The sequence below is a fragment of the Sciurus vulgaris genome (assembly GCF_902686455.1).
Source record: "Sciurus vulgaris genome assembly, chromosome: 2".
Taxonomy (NCBI): Eukaryota; Metazoa; Chordata; class Mammalia; order Rodentia; family Sciuridae; genus Sciurus; species Sciurus vulgaris.
This window is the reverse complement of record NC_136462.1, coordinates 70,639,080-70,662,412: the sequence shown is the minus strand read 5'-3', so window position 1 is coordinate 70,662,412 and position 23,333 is coordinate 70,639,080. Positions and strand designations below refer to the sequence as shown.

The following is a 23,333-nucleotide window of genomic DNA, read 5'->3' as shown; positions in this document are numbered from 1 at the left end:
TGCCTCAGGCTCACAAGTTGCTGGGATTATAGGCACACACCACTGCACCTGGTAAAAGTCATGGTTCACATTCAGGATCCCAAACTACATCATTATTATTATTTGTATATCACAGCCAAACATTCAACTCTGTGTGGCAAAGCCTAGGAAAAGATGAAATTTCTGTTCCAATTTTAGCTTCTCAAAAGCTGTCAAAAGATGAAAGCAGATTTCATAACCAGAAATCACAGCCTTTGCTTTACTCTATAGAGCATCTTTCAAATGCAAATTTAGTCTTCATTTGCTTTCTAAAACTAGCCAATATTTTAAACATAATAAATGCAACACAACAATTTCATATAAAAATTTGAAATCTAATTAGCAGCAATGAGAAACTTACAATGACATTAATGTAACAGAATGTTACACATATTAATACCAATATTTAAATGTATACTGGAAGACTAAGCATTAAAGAAAAATCAGTTCTCAATTGTTGCTGGAAGTTATAGGAGGAAAATTTTTAGAAATTTTTGTAGCAAGAAAAACTTTTTAAAAACCACTATGAATTACAAAAAACAAATACATCTTAATGGTGACTTCCAAGTCCTATATAAACTTACATCCTTTAGATTGCAGTAAAATGAGAACACTGATTATGCCATGTGCAAGCCAAACTATATTGACTATGCTACGTTAGTATTTTTAAATTCACAAAAACTTGACATAAAACTTATCTTCCTATATACTCTATTACCATAAGTAAAACAGTACTTTTTACTAATCTAATGTTTTCTCTTTCTCAAATACGCACTCCACTTGTCAATTACCCTTATATTCTGAAGAAAAACCTATATGGAAGAGAGCAGCTTATTTTAGGATAAGATTTAGTTTATTTGCTAGATCTGTTCTAGTTTCTATCATTATATTATATCTTTCATATGACAACTGTCTTAAATAATTATGACACCTCAATGTTAAGGATAAGTAACTTTGATCTGCAAAGTAATTCTGTGGTTTTAAAAAATACAGTGAATGAAAGAGCAACTTTCTAACTCTAGGCAAAAAGGGACTGGTTCATTTTACAAGTGTGAAACTGAAGTCAGAAACACAAAACAGATGCATACAGTTGAAATCCTTTGCTACAAAACAATTTAATTTGATGCAAGAGAGAATATAGCACATTTTACAGGTTCTTTGAATTTATACTGCAGGTTAAGTATCTCTTATTGGAAATGCCTGGAACCACACATCAGAAGTATTTCAGATTTTATAGTTTTTTAAAATTTCAGAATATTTGCATTGATTTTACCAGTCAAGCATCCTTATCTGAAAATACAAAATCTAAATGCTCCAAAAGCCAAACGTTGTGTTTCTGATTTTTGAACATTCTAGATTGGAGATTTTTAGATTAGAAATGTTCAAGCTGTATCTGCTGAGAAAAAGCAGCATTTTTTTTTCTTTTTTAAAATCACAAATATCATATAGCATGTGCAAGGTGTTTTTGAAAGACTACTGAAAATTATTGTTAAAGAATAATTTCTTCACAAATGTATTAAAAATGCTTAGTTTGGGATATTTAAGTCTGTTAGAGGATCTGAATCAGTAAATGACAACTACTAGTACAAAACTCAAAACATGAAAATTAGAAAATGATCCAGAAGTTCACATAATTTATATTAAAAATACAAAAAAGAGTTGACTACCCTTTTCCAATAATGTTGATATTTAAGTCAGAAAATGTGTTAACAATTTTGTAACATCACTAAAGAAGGAAAATATTCTATACACAGAAAAGATAGGAAAGTTAGGATAAATAAAAATAATTTAAAAAATTAAGACAAGTTCATCCACAAATAGGCAGAACTGCAAACACATTCTCAAAATGTGAATCCTTAAAATGGAGAAAGGCTACAAATATTTTTGAAGAAGTGAAGTAGTTTTATCTTCTCGATAAGCCTAAATTTTATAGGTAAAATATAGCATAGGAGTCACAATAGCATATAAAAATTGGGCACCTATCAAAGGAAAAAAGATCACTGCAATGCACAGTTTAAACTTTTTGTGTTCAAAAGGAGAAACAAACAAATACAAAAGGAAATCTTTAAAAAAAAGCCTTAGCACATCTTTCATTCTAAATAAAGACCCCAGATTTCAGATGCTTCACACTTACTTCAGATGCTACACTCTGATTTTTAATCATTATCAATTTACATGTCCTTATTAAGATAAAGATACAGCAAAAATGAAGAATAAAAAAAGCTAGAAACAATCCTATTAGTCCAAGATTTTAACAAAAGATGAAAAGCTTTTCCTCACTCTTCACTCCCAAGTTACAGAACATTTATTAAAAAGTCAAAGAAAACTAGGTATTGGGTTAGGTAAAAGTATTTTATCAATGTTAATTTCTTTATTTTCATCACTGAACTCTGGCTGTGCAACAGAATACTTTTAAGTCAGGTAATATACATTGAAATATCAGAGAGAACATATCCATAATTTAGTTTTCTGAACTATTCAAAAAATGTACATATTCATATAAAGAAAAGTATAAAGTAATTGTGGTAAAGGGTTAAGGCCTGAGGAATTAGGGTGAAAAGTATATGGAATTTTCTGTGCTATGTTTGCAACTTTTCTTATCAGATATTATGTCTAAATAAAAAAATAAAAACAGAAGCTTAATCTTTTGAAGGCTGAGATCAAATAACCCCATTAAAATCTCTTTAATTTTATGGTCCTGACATCTCTTAAAAATATCTCATTTAGCAAGAAAAAAATAATGAAGTACATCTATACTCTAAGATAAGACTGTCATTTTTAACTCTGAGGCAAGAGTTAAAAAATGGGCAGAATGGAGTACACAAGCCAAAAGACAGAGAAACTTTAAGTACTTGATTTTAGAAGTCTTTCTACTTAAGAGTCAAGTCTTAGAATGAATCTTTACAAAGTCAAAAAAGTAGACATTTTTGCCACTCGTTCCTTTCAAAAAAGAAAAGAAAAATATTTAGATTAAATTACACCTGCTGAATTCCTATGGTTAAAGTTAGCAAATAATTGTTTTCTCTCGAAGCAGCTGGAGAAAATAAACTGTACACACTTAGCAGGAAGATCCAGTAGGTGTGCTTTATTCACATTCTGAAACAAAGGAAAAAAGAAATCAAAAGCCTACAGTTTTATGAATTGTTCTAATTATACAAAGCAGTATCTGGGAAAAGGTCAGAATAAAACCCAAAAAAGCCTAGATAATAAAAATGCTAAGAAAATTCATGAACTATCTTACATAAGTTATATCTTAGTATTAATATGATAATCTATCTGAAATAAGACTATTAGAAGTTTACGATCCATTTTACAAAGTTCTCATAGTAATGCCCCCTTATCTGTGGTTCTGCTTTCCCTGATTTCAGTATCCTATGGTCAACCACAGCCTGAACAGATTTAATAGAAAATTCCAGAAATAAACAATTTCTAAGTGTTAAATTGCATACCATTCTAAGTAATAAGATCTGAGTTTTGTCCTGCCCTGGATTTGCCTCTGTCCAACAAATCCACACTGTATATGCTACACATTCATTAATCAAGTGTAGTAGCTTTTTTGGTTATCAAATCATATGCCACAGTTTCAACAGTGTTTGTGTTCAAGTAGCTCTTATTTTACTAATAATGGCCCCAGGGCAAAGGTGAACAATTCCAACACATCCAGGAAGCATATAGCGTACTTAAAGTGAAAAGGTAAGTTCCTAACTAAAAAGAAAAAAAATTATTTGCTGAGGTTGCTGAGTCTATGGTAAATTCTTATTAATTTCTTACTATATCTTATTATAAACTTTATCACAGGTATTTAAAAAACAACATACAGTATATAGGATATGGTATCATCCAAAGTTTCAGGTGACCACTGGGGATCTTGGAGCATATCCTTTAAGGATATTATATTTCTTTAATTTTCATCTGCATGTCAGAGATTCAAAACCAACACTTTCTGTATTCAAGAGTCACACTTCTTAAATTTGAGAAATGTCAAAGGAAATGTAAAAAGTAAACGTTTATTTTTCTTAATTATTCTTTCCTGAGACATTACCAGAAACGTCATCCCTATGTTTATTTACATAGGTAATCTTAAAGATAGTGATACTTAAAAATATTTAAAAATTTAAAACCACCTAAAAGATTCATGAATGGAGGGTAGGTTAAATTCAAAAAATGAAATACTATATAACCACCAAAATTTTAGTTGATTATCAAACCTTAAAAAACAATGAGTTGGGGCTGGGGTTGGGGCTCAGTGGTACAGTGCTTGCCTAGCACATGTGAAGCACTGGGTTCGATTCTCAGCACTGCACATAAATAAATGAATAAAACAAAGGTTTATGTTTAAAGTTTTTACAAGATTTTTAGAAAAATATGGATAATTATATGCTAAATATTAGACATAATATCTGGATAGTAGGACTGCTGGTAATTTTTACTTTTTCCTTTATATTTCCATATTTTTTATATTGTCTAAATAACATGCATTTTTTTTATAATTATATAAACAAAGTTAATTTAAAAATATATAAAATCAAAATTAAAGGAGAGTGGGTCAAACAATACAAATCTAGGTAACAAGATACCATTGAGTATGAGAGCAAGAGTCCCTAGATCCTGATTCAATTAACAGCTCCCTTTCACTCACTTTACATACTGGATTTTGCCAACACTGACAGTAGGGTGGTTTAGTTAAAAAGGGAAAAAGAAAAGGTTGAAAACATGCAAAGTAGAGTATCAGTTGACATAGTGATGTTTTCTACAAACTGTTAGCTAAATATGCAAATTTTTAAATAATTTAATTGCAGTTCACCTGTTTTTAATATTTTTTAAGCAGGTACTTATTTTAAAAAGGACTTTTAGAAAAATTTAAAACCTATAACTAAGAAGACCTTGAAATGACTTGTATTTCTGAACCTCAAAAAGATACAGGTTTATCACGAAAAGTAAATGGGATATTTCTATTTTAAACTGGAAACATTATCTAAGAATTTTTAAAGAAAGCTTCAGCAAATTAATACCATATATGATAACATATAAAGCAATCAAATATTAAATAACCCACTTCATTTCTTAAAAAGAAAAATAGCCTGATGCAGTGGTGCACTCCTGCTAATCCTAGCACCTCAGGAAGCTAAGGCAGGAGGATTGCAAATCTGAGGCCAGTCACAGTTCATTAGTGAGAACCTACCTCAAAAAATAAAAGGACTGGGGATGCTGCTCTGTGGAAAAGGGTCCCTGGGCTCAATCTCCAGTATCAAAAAGAAAAAGAAAAAGAAAAAGAAAAAGGAGGAGGAGAGGAAGCAAAGTGGGGGGAGAAGGGGAGGAGGGGTTGGTAGAAAGAGCAGAAAGAAAAAGAAAAATAACTAAATCCTAGAAGTGTAACTTCATTTTATCTATTCTAAGTCAATCATGCAATAGTACTTTCATACTCAACATGCACACATTATAGGTAAGTGATTTTAAAACTGTAAGTGATTTTAAAACTGAACAGTCCCAGCTTAGCACCAAATGTTACTCCATACGATAAGCAGTTCCCAATACAGTGTGAAACTTCTTAAAGCATAGTTTGCCCTTTAATTCACATGCAATAACATAAACTAGCTTAAGGTTACAAAAAATTATGAAACAGGTAAAATCCTCAAAATCCCTCTTATTAGCTTCCACAATAAATTATTCAAAAAATGCTTTACTGAAGGAAATTCTCATTGTTTTCCATTATACCTGCCATTTTGTAAACTAATGAATTTGTCAACAGAATAATAAATATGAAAGAATGCCTCTATGGTTTTGTCTGTCATGCACTATATTCTCCTTGATAAAGTAAAAAAAGATGAGACAAGTAGGAGTCAACAGCCAGTTCAAAATAAAGTTCCCCCAAAATTTAGTTTCAAGGCTCTCCATTTAATATCATAGTTCTGAAGATGTTTTTCATGTGATTTTCCACACCCTGTGGGTGTTTTTTTAAAATGTTTGATACACAAAATGGAAATGAATTAATTATTTAAGAAAAGTAACACGTTTATACTTTTGCAGTACATTGGTTAATTTACAACACATTGAAAAATATATACTGGTACCAAAAGACACCCAGCTATTGATCAAATAAACATCACCATTACCCTCCCCAGTAGACTCCCCCCACTAGAGTAGTCAAGAAAATACTAACCAGGAGAAGTTTTGTGGCTGTATTTTTATGGCTGGATTATCATCAGAAAGCAGAAACTATGGAAAGGGCTTTCTTGCTTATTATATGTGAGGATTCCCAAACTAACTTGGATACAAGCTGGTTATAGTTTTAATACTCTATGTATCAAAAATCAAGAAATTTATTTCTCTCAGTTTTGAATGAATGTCTACTATTTTTAATTCCAAGGTAAATATTCCTTACCAATTTGGCAAACTTTATACGAGCTTAAAAAAAAAAAAACCTCAAAAATTTCCCTTCACTCTTACCTACATATTTAAAAGGATTTCCTCCTTGATCAATAGCATCCTAAATTATACCCAAATAAGTTTCAATTTTACAACAGACAACGTTTAAAGTTACTTGCCCCCTTTATGAAACAAAAAATAAAATTACATAAAAAAACAATCAAAAACTTTTATTCTTAATATCAGTATACAAAAATTATAATAGTCAGAATCTGCACTTACTCTTCACCCCTTTCTTCCCCTTTCGTTCCTTCTTGTACTGTTCCTTCAGTTTACTTATTAGTCCCTGGTCTACATCCCAAACCTCAGCAGTTGGGGAGAGGTCATCTTTATCTACATGCAGCATATTATTAAAAGAAAAAACATCAGCAGTTGGCAATGCAAGCTTTTGGCAGTAAATTGTTATAGCTTTACATAATCATAATAAAAATGGTTTAATAGCATATATTCAAAATACTTTAAAGGTGCAGTCTCAGTTTTGGTATTCAGGACTCAAAACTAAATGCCCAACTCTTAACGTTTCTAAACATTTCTAAACATTTAATACCAATAGTGGTTCATTTTTAGGTATTATAAATTTGAAGATTATTCTTTCAATGGACTGACATTAGAAATCTATTATAAAACACAGATCACTGCATCTTTATAAAAATGTTAATAAAAAATTACACAGCCAGCATTATAAAAGCAAATGAATGAATTACATGCGAACTACTCATAGAAGTGCAAGCTAGAAAGGTCAGTGCCATCTCATTGATGAAAATATTCATGCACCTTCTGTCACACTGATTCTGCATGCACAGGAAAACTGTACTAATGGAGAGGCATTCTAGTCCAATATAATACATACATATAGTTCCAAAATACAATGTCTCAAATAATTCATACAAAGCATTCAAAGAATCCCACCTCTGTCCCCACCCTACCCAAATAGTTCAACATCTCATTACCTTCTTCCATTGGACTACAACTAAGATTAGCAAAAACAAAAACAAAAAAACACAAAACTCAAATTCCACTGAAGAATTTTTTGAGTTGATTTTTCAGGGTAAGATAAAACAGTGACAAACATGGAGAAGTGAAAACATCTTGCTATAAATCTGCTGAAGATGACACTTCAGTGAATAATAACTACTTGTTTTAAGTTGATGCTATGCCTCAAAAAAATTCACTCAGTGAACAAGACATTAAAAAGAGGCAGTATAAAAATAAATCTTTCAAAATTATTTTAAGAATTGGGGGGCTTCTTTCATTTAGTTTTAAGGCAGTCATATTATTATATTAGGAACTTTAACTTAAAATTAACCATCAGGAGCTTATGAACTCTGCTATTAAATAAAAATTATATCAAAACACCTAGGCTAAGCCAATCAGACTGAACAGTGAAGTTTTAGTGGAAAAATATTCATTAAACTTTTGATAACTCAGTACATTCTAGTTCATAATCTTAAGACACTTGCTAGGCATCCCTGACTCAACCTGTATTGTTGACATAAACAAAAATTAAAAAAAAAAAAACTTTCCACTTGTACACTATCAAGAAATTTTCATATTTAAACAGCATGCAGAAATTCAAATATTTACTGTAACTTGAGTCCTTCCCACTACAATTTTGAGTCTTTGATGACTACACCTATAATTATAGGTGGTCAGTATATGAAAAGCTAAAGTCTACGCTTCAATTTGCTAACTTTACTTGAACCTAGGTTACTCAAACTGAAATTAACATATGGATTGTCAAATCTGCAATCTGTAATACTGTTCATAATAGTAGTTGTAATACTGACTTAAGAGAAAATTAACTTTTCAAGTACTCTAATCATGAAGTTCCCTGAAAATTATGCTATGTCAAGAATCCTGTCAATTTATTGAATACACCTAGAAAAATGTGATCCATATAATTAATTATTTGCACTCTTCTTGATGCTAACAATTCCTACTGTCAACTACTTCAAGCAAGACAGACTACATTTAAAACTACTTTTTATATCAGAGACCAAAAAACCACTTGAGTGGTATAAACTTTATTTAGGAAATTAGGACAGAAAATTTTAATTAATATAGTTTTTGAACAGTTTTCTAAAAGACCTTTGTAGAGAGAATAAAGCTGTGAATAGTTCTAACTACAGTAGCAAAAAAGAGTGGAGTGAAAAAGCAAAGAGAATGAAAAAAGGATAAGCTTAAGGAAAAAAAAACAAATATTACTTGCAAGATAACCTCAAATCTAGAAAAGAAAGGTAAACTTAGGCAGTGCAGAGAACAGGTTGGTGAATGCATATGTGCACAAACAACATCCTGAAACTTGCCTGTTAAGTAACAGCTGATTTGATATTGCTTATAAGAATTAGATAAGAGCAAAAGGGAAGAGGCAGCATAATCTTCTACATTTTAATCCTGTTTTTAAAAAATCTAGGGGGGAAAAATACCAAGAAATGAGGTTGAATCAATTATGGGAACGGTTTTTTGTCTAAAAGAAAGCACAAACATGCACAAAAATGTTGACTCCTAACAACTCAAAACCACAAAAACATAATATTCTATTATGGTAATTCTGATTCCCAAAGTAGAGGAATTATATAAATCTTCTAACTGTAGCATAAATTTGTAACTAACTTCATTTCATGCAAATATTCAACACTTCACCCATAGTATTTAAAAACAAACATTCAGGTAGAAATGGTATTTTGTAGTCCTATTAATTTCCAGATCACAGTTTCAAAGGATAGGAAAAACTAAATGAACATCCTTAAAATGTCTAGGAGGGGGATAAAATTTAAAGATGCCAACTAATTTTTTTTTTATTATGAGAACTTAAAAATTGTGAACACTAATCTCAGACCACCTCATGTAAATGACAAAAAAGAATTAAGTTCAGTGGTAGAGCACTTGCTTAGCACACATGAGGCAGTGGGTTTGATCCTCAGCACCACATAAAAATAAGCAAAATAAAGTTATTGTGTTCACCTACAATTACAAAAAAAAATTTTTTAAAGATAATTAAAAAGCTTTCTGAACAGCAGTGGTTTTATAATATAAAAGGATCCAAAATTTCTTTTTAAAAAAAATCTGGTTTTTTTAATGCTATAAAATCTTCTTTATCCAATAATTTGAATACGAAAATTGCCTCCCATTTATAAACATCTTAAAATTCTTAGAAAATTAAATAAATATAAAAGGAAGGTTGTATATATATCGTGTTTCAGACAAAATTAATGACATTTGTTGAGCACATATGATGAACTTTAGGAATACTGTATAGATCCTTTGACAGTTTTTCTTATGGGAAAAAAAATACTTTAACTATTTTGTACTTGAGAGTTCTTTTCTTCACCAAGAATTTAAGTTCAAAGCCAGCCTCAGCAACTTAGCAAGGCCCTAAGCAACTTAGCAAGACCCTGTCTCATAATAAAAAAATTTTAAAAAGAAGGGCTGGGGATGTGGTTCAGTGGTTAAGTGTTCCTGGGTTCACTCCTTGGTACCAAAAAAAGAACTTAAAATATTTTAATGTTCCAGTCCCATCTGGAAGTAAGAGGCTTTGTTGGTTACTTCCACTTACATAAGATACAGGTCACTCAAATGCTGACAGTAAAAAGTACATAAAGTATTGATGGTTGTCATTTACTAATTAAATCCTCTCTTAACACTTTGTCTTAGAAAGTCTTTGGACAGAATGACCAGTTGTACATATCTGGGTACTTTCTTATTAAAGTAATAAAGCATTTAATTTAATTTAATGCAAATTTAATTTCTGAAATTTTTGTTTCTTTTTCTGACTAAGAGATAAAGTTCTAGCAACTTTAGGTTCAGGTAATAGGAATGGATATGTGTCAAGACTTAGCTAAACAGATGCTTGATAAAATCTTTGTTATTTAAATAAATTACATATAAATAGTCATATACTAATCCAAATGTTAACTGGTTCTTTCTACAAAGTAGCATACAGGTATATTTTATTTTTCTTCTTCACATTTATTTATGGATTCCAAATCTTCTAAAATATACTTGCATTATAAAATAATCAGGAAAAACAAACTACTTTTAAAATTATTAGAAAAGGGCTGGGGATATATATAGCTCAGTTGGTATAGTGCTTGCCTTGCAAGCACAAGGCCCTGGGTTCATTAGAAAAAATAAACACTGAATGGGATGCATACAGAAACTTGGGGAAAAAAAGTAACAAAAAACTGGGATCTTATACTGTTTCTCCTGAATAAGAAATTTCTAAAATATTGCCATTTTCAGATAAGTACAAAAGCATACTAAGTCTAGAAAGCAACTGTGGAGTTAATGTTTTGAATTAATGTGTCTTCTATTTCCATTTAGAAGAAGTGACGATCCAAAAACAAGGTTAAAATTATAAACAATGAAAAAATAACAAAACCGAAATATTTTAAGTAATCAATTTTTATATCAAGATAATCAACATATCATCTTAATAGATTAGAAGGTTTCTCTTCTGCTATTAGCAACCTTCAGTTTCAATACACAAATGAGACATTTTTTTTTAAGCTCCAAGTTATGATTTCTATCACCAAAATAGTTTTTAAAAATTTGATGATAATCAATCTTGATAGTAATTAAGCAAAATTTTGATGTATTAGCGTAATCTTCTCCAATAAAGTTCTGGGAACACACTTTTGAGTTCCACCTCTACCAGACAATATGCTGACATTCAACAATGACTGAATGAACATATTTAACAAGAAAATACATTAGACAAATAAAATATTTTTTTACATTTTTATTTTACTTCCAAATAGGGATTTTAGCCCTGTGTAGACTGTTTTCTTTTGGTTTTGGCTGAATTAGTATTATGTAGCACTTTCAAAACTGAAGCCCTAACATTTGCATACTAATTGTTATACAAAATAAAGTTTAGTATCTTCATTAAATTTTGCCCCATATAGAGTTATAATTCAGAATCAAGAACTGCATTCCTATCTAGCAATAAGTCAGATAATACCATATGAACACACTCAGACTTGAGTCCTCTTGAACCTAGACTACCAAATTAAATAATGGAATGTTTAAAAATGAGTAATGCTTATTAAAAAAAAAAAAAACTGCTAAGAGAAAAGAGATTTCTAAGTCAATGAAACATTTCAAACTTTAAATCAAGATAAATTTAAAATATGAAGATTCAGTCACCCAACCTAAACTGGTACAAAATATCCTGTAATTAAATTATTCAATACCACTTCTCCTTGCTCTCAGTTTACCTTCCACCATACTTTCAGATACAAACGTTCCTAATAATAATAAAAAATCACCACCATCATCATCTATTTTTAAATGAAAGATTTCCTCCCACCCCCACATTTCTTTAGCATCTTACCCCATTCTGTGCCATCCCCTGAACTCCGTGCTTCTCCAGCTCCTTCACCATCTTCAGCAGTCACTAAAAAATCAAATTCTTTCAGCGCTTCCTCTGTATCAGGATCATCAGTTAGGTCTGCAGCTAAGCCTTCATTACCTATCTATAAACAGAGCATAAACCAAGAATTATTTTTATTCTAAATTTTAAAAGGATCCTTTAGTGTTTTCATACAACCACATTTCACACCCATTTTTTAAATTATTTTGAATCCAAATTTTTAGATTTTCTATGTAATTCATAAATCTCAAATTATCCTAGATAAATGGTTCAAAAGTACTGTATCAAGCTCATTTGTAAGCTTGTGGTTCAAACAATGTGGTATAAAAAAATGGTTAAAGTGCTATTCATCAAGAGTTAACTTCTTTAATTATAGTAAAAGCTCAATTGCTCCCCATTAAAGAACCACTCACTTGTTGAACTGACCTCATATACTTGAAATGAACTACATGCATGATCCATCATTTAGAGATATAGATTAATAACTAAGGTAAGTTCACAGGTGTGATAATAGCATACTACAAAAAGAGTAGGAAAGAATCAAAATCTCAGTTCACCTAAGAATATACATTACACATATGAAATACATAAGAGTTTGAAACCTGCCATTGTAGACTGGGAGGTTTTTGAGAAACACTGTCGTTTTTCCTACATTATTATAAAATTCCAATGTAGCTCACCTGAATTTATTCACATCTTGTTTCACATCCTTGAAACACTGAACAATATTCAGGTAATTTACAAATGGATGATTCTCTACTTTTACTCCTGTAGCCAATCCCCATCACCACTCAAATAAGACAAATCTATTTCTTAGGTTATGAGCAAAAGCAAATTTTTACTAATCCTTACCAAAGAATGAGAATGTTGATACATATTTACAATCCGTAGATTAGTCCCTCACCCAGGGTGGGACATGGCAGCTTCAGTTAATTTATCACCTGAAGAGACAGACTTCAGCAGTGATTTTTCAATTGTGGCCAGAGTGGAAAGGGTGTTAACTTTTTTAAAAAGTTTCAAAACCACTGGACTAGTCCTATAAAAAGAGACCTCTTCTTGCCATTTAGTTGAACAATACAACAAATAGTAATTCTCATTCTATGAGCATAAATCAGTAAGAACTGAAAATATATACAACTTTGAGGTGCCATGCTATAAACAATGATCAATCATTCCCAATGGAACTTAATATATCTCAAAAATTTTTATTCAAATTACTATTCAAATACCTAAGCTAATAAGAATATAAAACTGAAATTTCCTACTTTGTGTTTATTCATCCGATGTTTATCTTTTCCTTCTGGGATGCCTTCAATCATGTCATTTTCCTCTTCTTCATCACTGTCATCAGCATTTTCTAAGAAATTGAATGTCTCAAGAACATCACTAGTAGGCCTATGGGAAGGGAAAAAGATGAAGCCAACTATACAAAGGTTGATTCTAATATTTCTTTTTGGTTCCTATTTTAAACATCCACTCCCCATACCCCTCCCCCCTGTCACCGGCTTCTTTTTCCCTATTTCCAGTGTTGAGAATCAAACCCAGGACCTTGTGCACACTGGGAAAGCATTCTACCCACTGAGCTTCCAAACCCTGTCCCCTACTGGCTCCCTTTGGTATCTTTGGTTTCTTTCTTTCTTTTTTTTTTTTTTTTTAAACCCACCCCTGGTGGTAATGAAGATTGAACCCAGGGTCTCACAAATGCTAGGCAAAAGTGCTCCACTACTGAGCTACATCTCCAAACCTTTCTGTTTTTTACTTTGAGCTAGGGTCTTGCTAGGTTGCCAAGGCTGGCCTTGAACTTGGCAATCTTCCTGCCTTAGCCTCCCAAACTAATGGGATTACAGGTGCCACTGTGCCTGACTATAACCAATTTTTTTGTCCCACTGTGTTTATTCATTTTAAGTCCTTCACAGTCATTTGTGCAGAATTTTTGGAAAACACAAAAGCAAAATGCCTTTGACCTTTCATATTTAAGTGGAAGTCTGTATATAATTTCTTGTATACTATAATTTCTTTTCTTTGCCAACAATTTATTACCTCTCTCATTCTGAACAGGCAAATATTAGAATAAAAAATTAATATATCCAGATGAAAGGAAAATAAAATGAAGTCAAAGGAAAGGCTAGACAGTAAAAAGATTTAAAAGAATCAGTACACTTTCTAGAGGAAGGCTATAAATTTGGTCCTGAGATTCTAAACAGAGTGAAAAAGAAAAAGGAGTGACAACTGGAGGTTCAAAAATAAATCAGACCATTACTTAAGACACTGCAAGTTTTTCCTACTTACAGATCTACATAAGAGAACTCTCTCTCCCACTGAATCCTCATTAAGTAGATATTTGTAATATTTTATAATATACCCAAAACATCCCACCAGCACAAATCAGGAAATACAACAGTAAGGATGACTAAGCAGAATCTAGTAAACATTACTCCTGGAGGGGTAACATTTCAACTGAATACACAATACTCCATAAGATCAAATACATAATGCTTATTTTACCAGGCACTGTTATAACTGTCTTACATTAATTCACATTCTTAACCATTAGGCATACTGCCCCTAACATGATGAATCCAAAACTTATCATTCTCTATTATTGGACAGTAAGTCTTCTTCTAAGTTTCCTATCATAAGAAAGAATGTGATAAAATACCATTTTGCTGAAATCTCTATACATGTTACATCATTTTCTTATTCCTAGGAGTTTTCAAGTAGCACATTAATAATAGTTCAATCATAACACACCTATATTAGTACAGAATCAAAAAAGTATAAGTACTGTCACTAAGAATAAAATTAGCCCTGATTAGAATACGTTAAAATATGTATTACCTAAATGTCTACCGATGAATGAAATGTCGGGAAGGGCACTTTATTGTTTCGAACTCCATAGCCTTGGACAGCTTGATTGCCACATCTGGGAATTTTTCCAAGGGAAGGTGTAGAAAGACATGCCCATTTGCAGTTACTGGGGCCAATTTCACATGTGGCATGGAATTTATGAGTTTGATAGCTTTGAATTTAGATGCCTGCTAGCCTCGGGTGAAAGAGATACCAATGTGCTAAACAGCCTTGAGGTGTCAGCTGCCTGGAAGAGGAAGAATTACTGCACAAGTGATAAGGCCCTGACCAGGCCAATTTCCCACAGCTTCTTGCCTCCTTTTATCTTAAAGAACCCTTCCTAACAATGAATTCTTTTGATGTGTTCCCCTGTAAGATAAAGGTTGGCAGGCTGTCTCCTTTTACTACAGATTAGGCCCATCAGGTTCCATCCACCCACCAGGCCCCAGCTGTGAACCTATTTTCCATGTCTTTTGTCTTTATTTCTAAATATTATTTCAGACTTTTAATTTCCCAGTTGGCTCATAACTCCGTTGTGTAGGACACAGTGACAAATGAATAAAGAAAATGTACAATGTATATACAAATAGATAAAGAAAGGATAAAGAAAATGTACCATAGAGCATATAGTGAAATATTGTTATTCAGTCATGAAAAGAAAGGAAATCCTGTCCTATGTCACAGCATGAATGAACCTTGAGAGTATGATGCTACATGAAAGAAACCAGTTATAGAAGAATAAATACTGCATGATTTGTAACATAAGATATCTAAAGTAGTCAAATTTAGGTGAATAATGGTTGCCATGATCTGGAAGGAGGGGGAAATGAGGATGAGTTTAATAGATATACAGTTTCAGTAAACAAGATGAGAAGTTCTAGATCTACTGTACATAATACTGTGCTAACAATACTGTACTGTACAATTAAAATGTTTGTTAAGAAGAGCTCATGTAATGTGTTTTTTGACCGTCTCTCCCCATAAAAACCACAAAAAGTAATTATCATGCAAAAGCAAGAAGTTTTAGAAGACAGTATAGTCTCTGTCATGGGCCTTTAATTCAGATTTCAGATCCAGATATGCTACAGCCAACTGCATTAGTCTAAAATATTTATAAAGTCTATTAACTACTTTGTCTGGTTAGCTGACCAGTTTGGTTGAAAATGTATGGTGATATTTTTACTCGTATGCTACAAAATACTTAATGCTTCCTGGAATCAGAGTAAAGAAAATATGGGTTCTATATGATATTGAATTGACTTATTAAAGAGTATTTCTCAAAGGTAAAAACCCTAAATCAAAAGCTTAACTCCCAAGTTTACAGAACATGTTTTAGACAACTATATGTCACCAAAATACATTAAGGGTATAAACTGACATTAGCTCATAGACTGTGGATATTATTACTTTATAAGTTCTAAATCAATTAATTTGGTATTTTCCATTCTCTTTTTTTGTCCTTTAACTAAACTATGTTACTCAAATGAAAAAAAGTTTCATCTGCTTGACTTCTTGCATTGATCAAGTTTCTATCAATCAAAAGCATATCTGGTAGACAATAAGAATCAGAAACTTTATAGCATTGCTGATGTGAATGTAAAATAGTGCAGCCACCCTGGCCGTGTGTGGCAGTTCCTAAAACTTATTCAGTATCTCCAAATGTGAAACCAATTCACATGCCCTTCAACTGAATAAGAAGTAACATAGAACAAAACGTGTTATTATCATCCACAGAATGGAATGCTATTTGGCACCAATACTGGTGCATGCTACCCAAGAACAAACTGAAAATATTATGCTCATAAGTGATTCATAAAAGACAATTTGTATGAAATATCCAGAACACCCAATCTAAAGAGATAAAAAAGTAGACTAGTTGTCCATGGTTGGAGGATATGGGAGAATGGAAAGTGGCAGTCAATAATTACAAGTTTTGTTTTTAGGGTGATGAAAATATTCTAAACAGATGAGCAACTCGAGTACTCTAAAAACTATTAAATCATATTCCTTCAATGTGTGAATTGTATAGTATGTGAATTTAACTCAAAAAAGTATATTTTTTAAAAAGTGCATATAGTAGTTTTCTGAGTCCAAACATAATACAAAGCCTTTTTTCTTTCATACTACTATCTAAACAACCATTGCTCATTCTGGTGGAAGAGTAGCACTACAATTTAAATACTCTAGCTCTGAACAAGAAATTAATCCCAAATCTGCATTTTAATTCTGTACCTATTTCAGACTGGAGTCGTCTTCATGCAAAATTTAATGAAGAAAAACTTAAAAAGCACCCAAGTACAAAATTTACTTGCCCATGGTACCATTTGGGCGTGGAGTGACATATCTTTATGTCTGAACTCTATGTGCTTTAAAAACTGTTAATGTAATAACAAGGAGCTAAAGAAAGTTAATAGTACCCATTATTGAAACAATGGGAGCCTACAGTGTAAATCATACCTTTTGATTTCTTGTCCTTTTTGCTTGGGAGATTCACCACCATTCAGGATTTGTTCTAAATTCTTTGTTTCTACTGATCCATTTGGTTCTGAATTAGATAGTCCAAGTAATGACCTTACCCGCTGAGACCGTACATCTAATATTGTATCTGTATAACCTACTTCCTGAAGATACCTATAAGAGAAAATTAAAAATATTAAATCCCACATACACCTGCCAGTCTTAAAAATCCCATCAAAAAATTTTTAGAAAAAACCCATAATTCTATAAATTATATTCTTTGTCTCAACATCTTTCTTCTCTACAAACTAGTTTCAGTTCTAAGAGAACAAAGCCAATCACAAACCGAGAATGCAAATAAGAAAAACATATAGCATGGCCAACATTGATTGAGGGAACAATTATACTGAAACCTAAAACATCCTAGTGCCTTAAAAAGCTTTCAGCAGTTGATGAGATGTGTACATGCATGTAAATGTAAAAATGTCCAAGAAGTAATAAAGAATAAGTAGTACTGAACCTTTGAACAGTGACATGCTAAGTTTAAACCTAGGGTTCATAACCAAAGACTGATGGACAGGCTAATTTTCTTTCTAGTACCTAAGATTCCATAGTATTCTTCTAGTTTTGTGGTTTTCAAACCCTGTCTTATCTAAACCATGATATTTAAACTAGACTGGAAAGAAGAAAGGGGCCAGATCATGATACACCAATAATGAGTTTTAAATGACTTGTTGTGACAAATGGAGATTGTTAGGTTACTAACAGAGCAAGAACTAAAAATGGAGAATAAACATGAGAAAAATAAGCAAAATCTAATCATAACTCAATGCACAAATAAACATGCCAGTAAAATGAAAGAAGATGTAGGAATTCCAGACAATTTTCAGGTTTCTGACTGGCTGATGGTTCCATTCAATGAAACAGAGAATAAAGAGTCAGAATCCAGCATATAAGTAATTATCAGGAAAAAAAAATCAAATGACAGTATTTATCAGGAACATAGGTCAATAGTTCAGAAGAATACACAGGTTCTGGGTTCATTCAACCACAACAAGAAAAAGTTCAGAAGAGCCTGGACTGGGTATACATATTTGGATCATTAGTCTTTGATGGTATTTTAAACCCATGGATTTAAATGAAATCACCCAAAGTACAAGCACAAGAAAGAAAAGAAAATCTGCCTAAGAACATGAACATCTAAAGAGCTAGAAAAGTAAGAAAATATCAAAGGATAATGAAAATACTTGAGAAATGAGCAGAGGAAAAATGATACAGAGTGATGTCATGAAAGCAAACTAAAAGTTTCAAAAAGGAATTACATCAAAGACAGAGTATGAACCAAAAAAAAAAAAAAAAAAGATTCTTCAATATGTAGTGATAGCTTCAGAAGACTGTCACAAAAGAAAACAGATTAAACAGCTAAGAAATGAACAGGAAGGAAGACCTTGGAGAGAAACTACCCTTAAGAACAAGCAGATAGAATGAACTAATTAGGGTGAAGTTTTACAGGTAGGTAAAGTAAAATGGTGAGGAAGGGGTGACAGTGGGCAGCAATGGTGCTAGAAAAAGATGATGGATCATGAGGTCTAAGCCAGAGCTAGGGAAACAAATGAATAAAGCAACCACAGGCACAAGAGATAAAATGGAAAATGAGGTAGTCAAGGACCTAAAGATTAAGGTGATGTCAAGTAACATGGCAACCACAGTGAGAGAGGCAGAATACCTAATGATTGTTCAGATCATGAATATTCCAGCAGAAGTAGTTTCTGGGTAACGACAAGATCAAGGGTCTGATAACACTTCATAGGGTTAATAAAGAGAAAGCACAGATGTCCAGAACTGAGGTTTGGTACTGTAACAGCAGGAAGCAAGTACCAGTTTTTAAAATACAAGGAAAAGAAAAACTAGATAAGAGATAATAAACAGGATTTGCCACAGAAGTAATTCCAACACAGCAAAGAATCCAAAAATGAAAAAGGTTCCTCAAAAACTTTTCTAAAGAGGATATGATAAGCCATTTCTGCAAAGGTTCAGATAACCAGTTAAACTCCTTTTCTAAACCAGTCATATTCTGACTCAAAAGAGAAACCAAATGTCGGAAATTTGTAGTTAAAGAATTAGAGAACCTGTAAATATGAACTCTATATTGTTTTTGTTCTGACCTTTAAGTCACCCAGGTTTTTAGACGTTCTACCTTGCAATAAGAAATTAACATCCTTCTGAAACTTGGAAGAAACAAACTTTAAAAACATCAAAGTATCTATAAAACAACAAAGTACCAAAACAAAAAAACATAACACACTGTCCCACTACAAATTAATAATTCTTACTTATAAAAAGACTCGGCGTAAGCACTTTCATGTCTGATTTAAAGAAAATTGAAAGTAAACCATTACTCACTGTCTTAACAGCTGTCTGCCTTGCTTCCACGTTAACTGGCTATTCTGAGGCGCTGAGGGAGCCTCTGTGTCTTTGGTTTCTTCTAAATATTAAGAAAAAAAGTTTTACAAAAATTATTTCAACTTTTGAAAATATTGTCAAATTTTCTTAAGGATAAATTCCCACAAAAACACAGCTAACCATTTATAAAGGATCTGAAAAAATTAAGAGTATGATTACTATGTCACTCAATTACTTATGGTAACCATTTTAAAACTGGAAAATCCAAGTGTACTTTGTTACTATGAAGGATTCAAAAAAATCAAAGGTTCCAGCTTTTTTTTTTTTTTTTTTTTTGTAAACAAATGGGATACATGTTGCTTCTCTGTTTGTACATGGCGTAAAGGCATACATTTGTGTAATCATAAATTTACATAGAGCAATGTTGTTTGATTCATTCTGTTATTTTTTCCCTTCCCCCCACCCCTCCCACCCCTCTTTACCCTCTATACAGTACTTCCTTCCTCCATACTTGCCCCCCTCCCTAACCCTAACTCTAACCCTTCCCTCCCTCCCATTATGTGTCAACCTCCACTTATTAGCGATATCATTCGTCCTTTAGCTTTTTGAGATTGGCTTATCTCACTTAGCATGATATTCTCCAATTTCATCCATTTGCCTGCAAATGCCATAATTTTATCATTCTTTATGGCTGAGTAATATTCCATAGTATATATATACCACAGTTTCTTTATCCACTCATCAATTGAAGGGCATCTAGGTTGGTTCCACAGTCTGGCTATTGTGAATTGAGCAGCTATGAACATTGATGTGGCTGTATTTCTGTAGTATGCAGATTTTAAGTCCTTTGGGTATAGGCCAAGGAGTGGGATAGCTGGGTCAAATGGTGGTTCCATTCCAAGTTTTCTAAGGAATCTCCACACTGCTTTCCATAGTGGCTGCACTAATTTGCAGCCCCACCAGCAGTGTATGAGTGTACCTTTCTCCCCACATCCTCGCCAACACCTGTTGTTGCTCGTATTCTTGATAATCGCCATTCTAATTGGGGTGAGATGGAATCTTAGGGTGGTTTTGATTAAAGGTTCCAGCTTTAAGATGTTATTAGGAATTTTTTTTTTTTTTTAACAAAGAGAATTCAGCTTCATTAAATGCCTTTGAAATAAAAAGGTTGCATTACATAAGCTATTCAAAATCAATAGGCAAAATACTGGGTATATATAAAAATAATGAATAATATAATTTTGGGTCTGTATCAATAGACCTTAAGTCTGCATTACAAGACTTTTTCCAGCCAGTTTTAGAACTAAAATAAAACCAGAAATAGTTTTTACTAGGTAAAGAGTCACATTTTAATCTTAGATAACAAAGCATACTCATTTTTAAAGTTTAAGTAGAATGAGGTGAAGTCCTGGGTTCAATTCCCAGCCAAGAAAGCGGAAAAATAAGCAAGCAAGTTAGTTAATTTAATAAGTAAGTGTAATTTCAAGTGAGTTAAGCTCTCAAAGTATCCTTAGAGTGAAATTTAACTAATTTTGATATTAATATTATAGAAATATTTTGCCATAAATTCCATTAAAATAAAAATGGGGAGGATGAAGAGACTTTGGATCATGCAGAGGGAGGTGAGGGGAGAGGGTGTGGGGATGGGAAAGATGGTGGAATGAGATGGACATTATTATCCTATATACATGTATGATTACACTACCAGTGTGACCAGAGGAATGAGAAGTTGTTCTCCATTTGGGTACACATGTGTCTAAATATACACTGTCATGTCTAACTAATTAGAACAACAACAACAAAAAAAATTAAAATAAAGACACTGTGAAGAAGAGAATGGCTTGCAAAACCAATCCCCACACTTACTGTTGAGAACTATTAGAATGGCTCATGGTTATTAGGCTCCTACACTTCTCAGAGTCTAAATACTTTCTGCAGGCATTACTTCTCTAACCCTAACAATCTGTTAGTATTTTCTCATTCTTCCCTCCATACACACAAAGAAGTCTCTGATTTGTAGAAATAATTATTTCAATCTAATAGTCCCCCTGCCTATCTTTCTATTTATAACATTTGGTTTATTTTTTAAAATCACTTATAACAACCACAGAAGAAATTGCCTCTTTAAAAATACTGCAGGGCGTGGTGGCAAATGCCTGTAATCCCAGGCTGAGGGAAGATCACAAGTTCAAGGTCAGCTTCATTAATTTAGCAAGGCACTATGCAACTCAGTAAGGAATATCTCAAAATGGAAAAAAAAAAAAAAGGACTGATGATGTGACTCAGTGGTTAAGCACTTCTGGTTTCAATTCTCCTGCCCCCCAAGATGTTCTTTTCTTCTTCTTTTAATTATAATTTGGGTTTATTTTGACAAAAATTACACATGCGTGTAATTCGATTTACTACATTTCAGTCCTCATTCCTCGCCTTTTCCCTCCCTCCCCTTAAGTCTCTTTCTTCTACTATACTGATCTTCCTTTAACTCATTTATTTTTGCTTGGTGGTTTCTACATATACATAAAGGTGAAATTCCCTGTGGTATATTTACAGATGAGCATAACTTGATTTTGCTACATCATCCCCCAATTCCTCTCTTTTCCCATCCCACCTCCCTTCCTTCCTCCCTCCATCTCCATCTCCACTGATCTTCCCTATATCTTTAAGATATTCAGCCCTGCCTTGCAACCTTATTCTGCTTCCACGTATTAGAGAAAACATTGGATTCTTGATTTTCTGAGTCTGGTTTATTTTACTCAGCATGATTTCTCAATTTCCATCCAAAAAAAGGATTTTTAAAATAACAAAAATATGAGCTCATATAAAATGGGGGGAAAATTGCCTATCAATAAAAAGTAGATATTTTGGTACCCTTTCAGTTCTAATTACTACCAAAAATGCACTCAATAGTTTCACACAGGTTTCAATGCACGCAAAGTAGAACAAGTAACCTCAGGATTGAGATGTAGATCAAAACTACTGATTTTTATTCTTTTAATATTTTCTCCCCAATTTTAGAGAGTTCATAATAGTCAATCATCTGTCTAATGTTATCAAAGCAAAATGAATGTTAAAAAAACATGTCTGTTATTTAAAAATGAGTAAAAAAAAAAAAAGAAAAAAAGAAAAGAAAAAAGAAAAAGAAAGAAGTAGTAAGAAGAATCAAGTTTACCTGATTCAAAGGTTGGCATTTTCAAATCACCTTGGTTCAGTTCTGTGCCATACTTTAATTTATGATATTTTGCTCTGAAAATTTGAGAATAAATTCATAAAAGAAAAATTATTTCCTTTTCTACAGTTGACTACTGCTATACATTACTCCAATAACAAAACCTAGTATGAATGTTGTCTTAAAAGTTTATTTGCAAAGAACACTGAAGAATGCACTGTTGTAAAAGATAACAAAAAGGAAAATTATCCAAGTAACAAAAACATTCATGTGGAAAGAAAGGTAAATTTTTCCTGGTCTTTAAAAAATTTATTTCAATTTAACTATTTAAATCTGTTTTTCTTTTCCCTCATTTGAATCAATAAAAATGTCATCTTGTATTTGGGCAAGGCTTAAAAACTTTCAAAAAGCTTTCAAATATATTTTACAGTGCTATAAATGAGAATATTGTTCTAGTTTATTTATACAAGGAAATGAGGCACACATACCTTTCTTGTTTTAATGCATACTCTAACATCTTTATTCTTCTTACTAAATCCTTCTTCAAATTCTCTTGACCTTTTCTTTCTCCTTGTAAAAATGCTATTCGTGCCTAAAAAAATAAAATACACACTTAAGAATACATAGGAAACTAAAAAAAGG

At 32.2% G+C, this 23,333-nt stretch overlaps 1 protein-coding gene across 3 annotated transcripts in view; it reads right to left on the bottom strand.

Moving 5' to 3' along the window:
- Positions 1-23,333, bottom strand: part of STRN3 (striatin 3) — a 93,907-nt gene that overhangs the window by 32,282 nt on the left and 38,292 nt on the right. For 2 of the 3 annotated variants that reach the window (XM_079127219.1, XM_079127217.1), the window contains exons 2-8: positions 23,180-23,283; positions 22,695-22,768; positions 19,526-19,607; positions 17,123-17,296; positions 13,084-13,213; positions 11,780-11,921; positions 6,667-6,777 (exon numbers count right to left, since the gene is read on the bottom strand). In XM_079127219.1, the coding sequence (XP_078983345.1) occupies positions 6,667-6,777; positions 11,780-11,921; positions 13,084-13,213; positions 17,123-17,296; positions 19,526-19,607; positions 22,695-22,768; positions 23,180-23,283 (817 nt within the window). The remainder of the gene's footprint in view (positions 1-6,666; positions 6,778-11,779; positions 11,922-13,083; positions 13,214-17,122; positions 17,297-19,525; positions 19,608-22,694; positions 22,769-23,179; positions 23,284-23,333) is intronic. The other variant, XM_079127218.1, reaches the window with a different exon arrangement.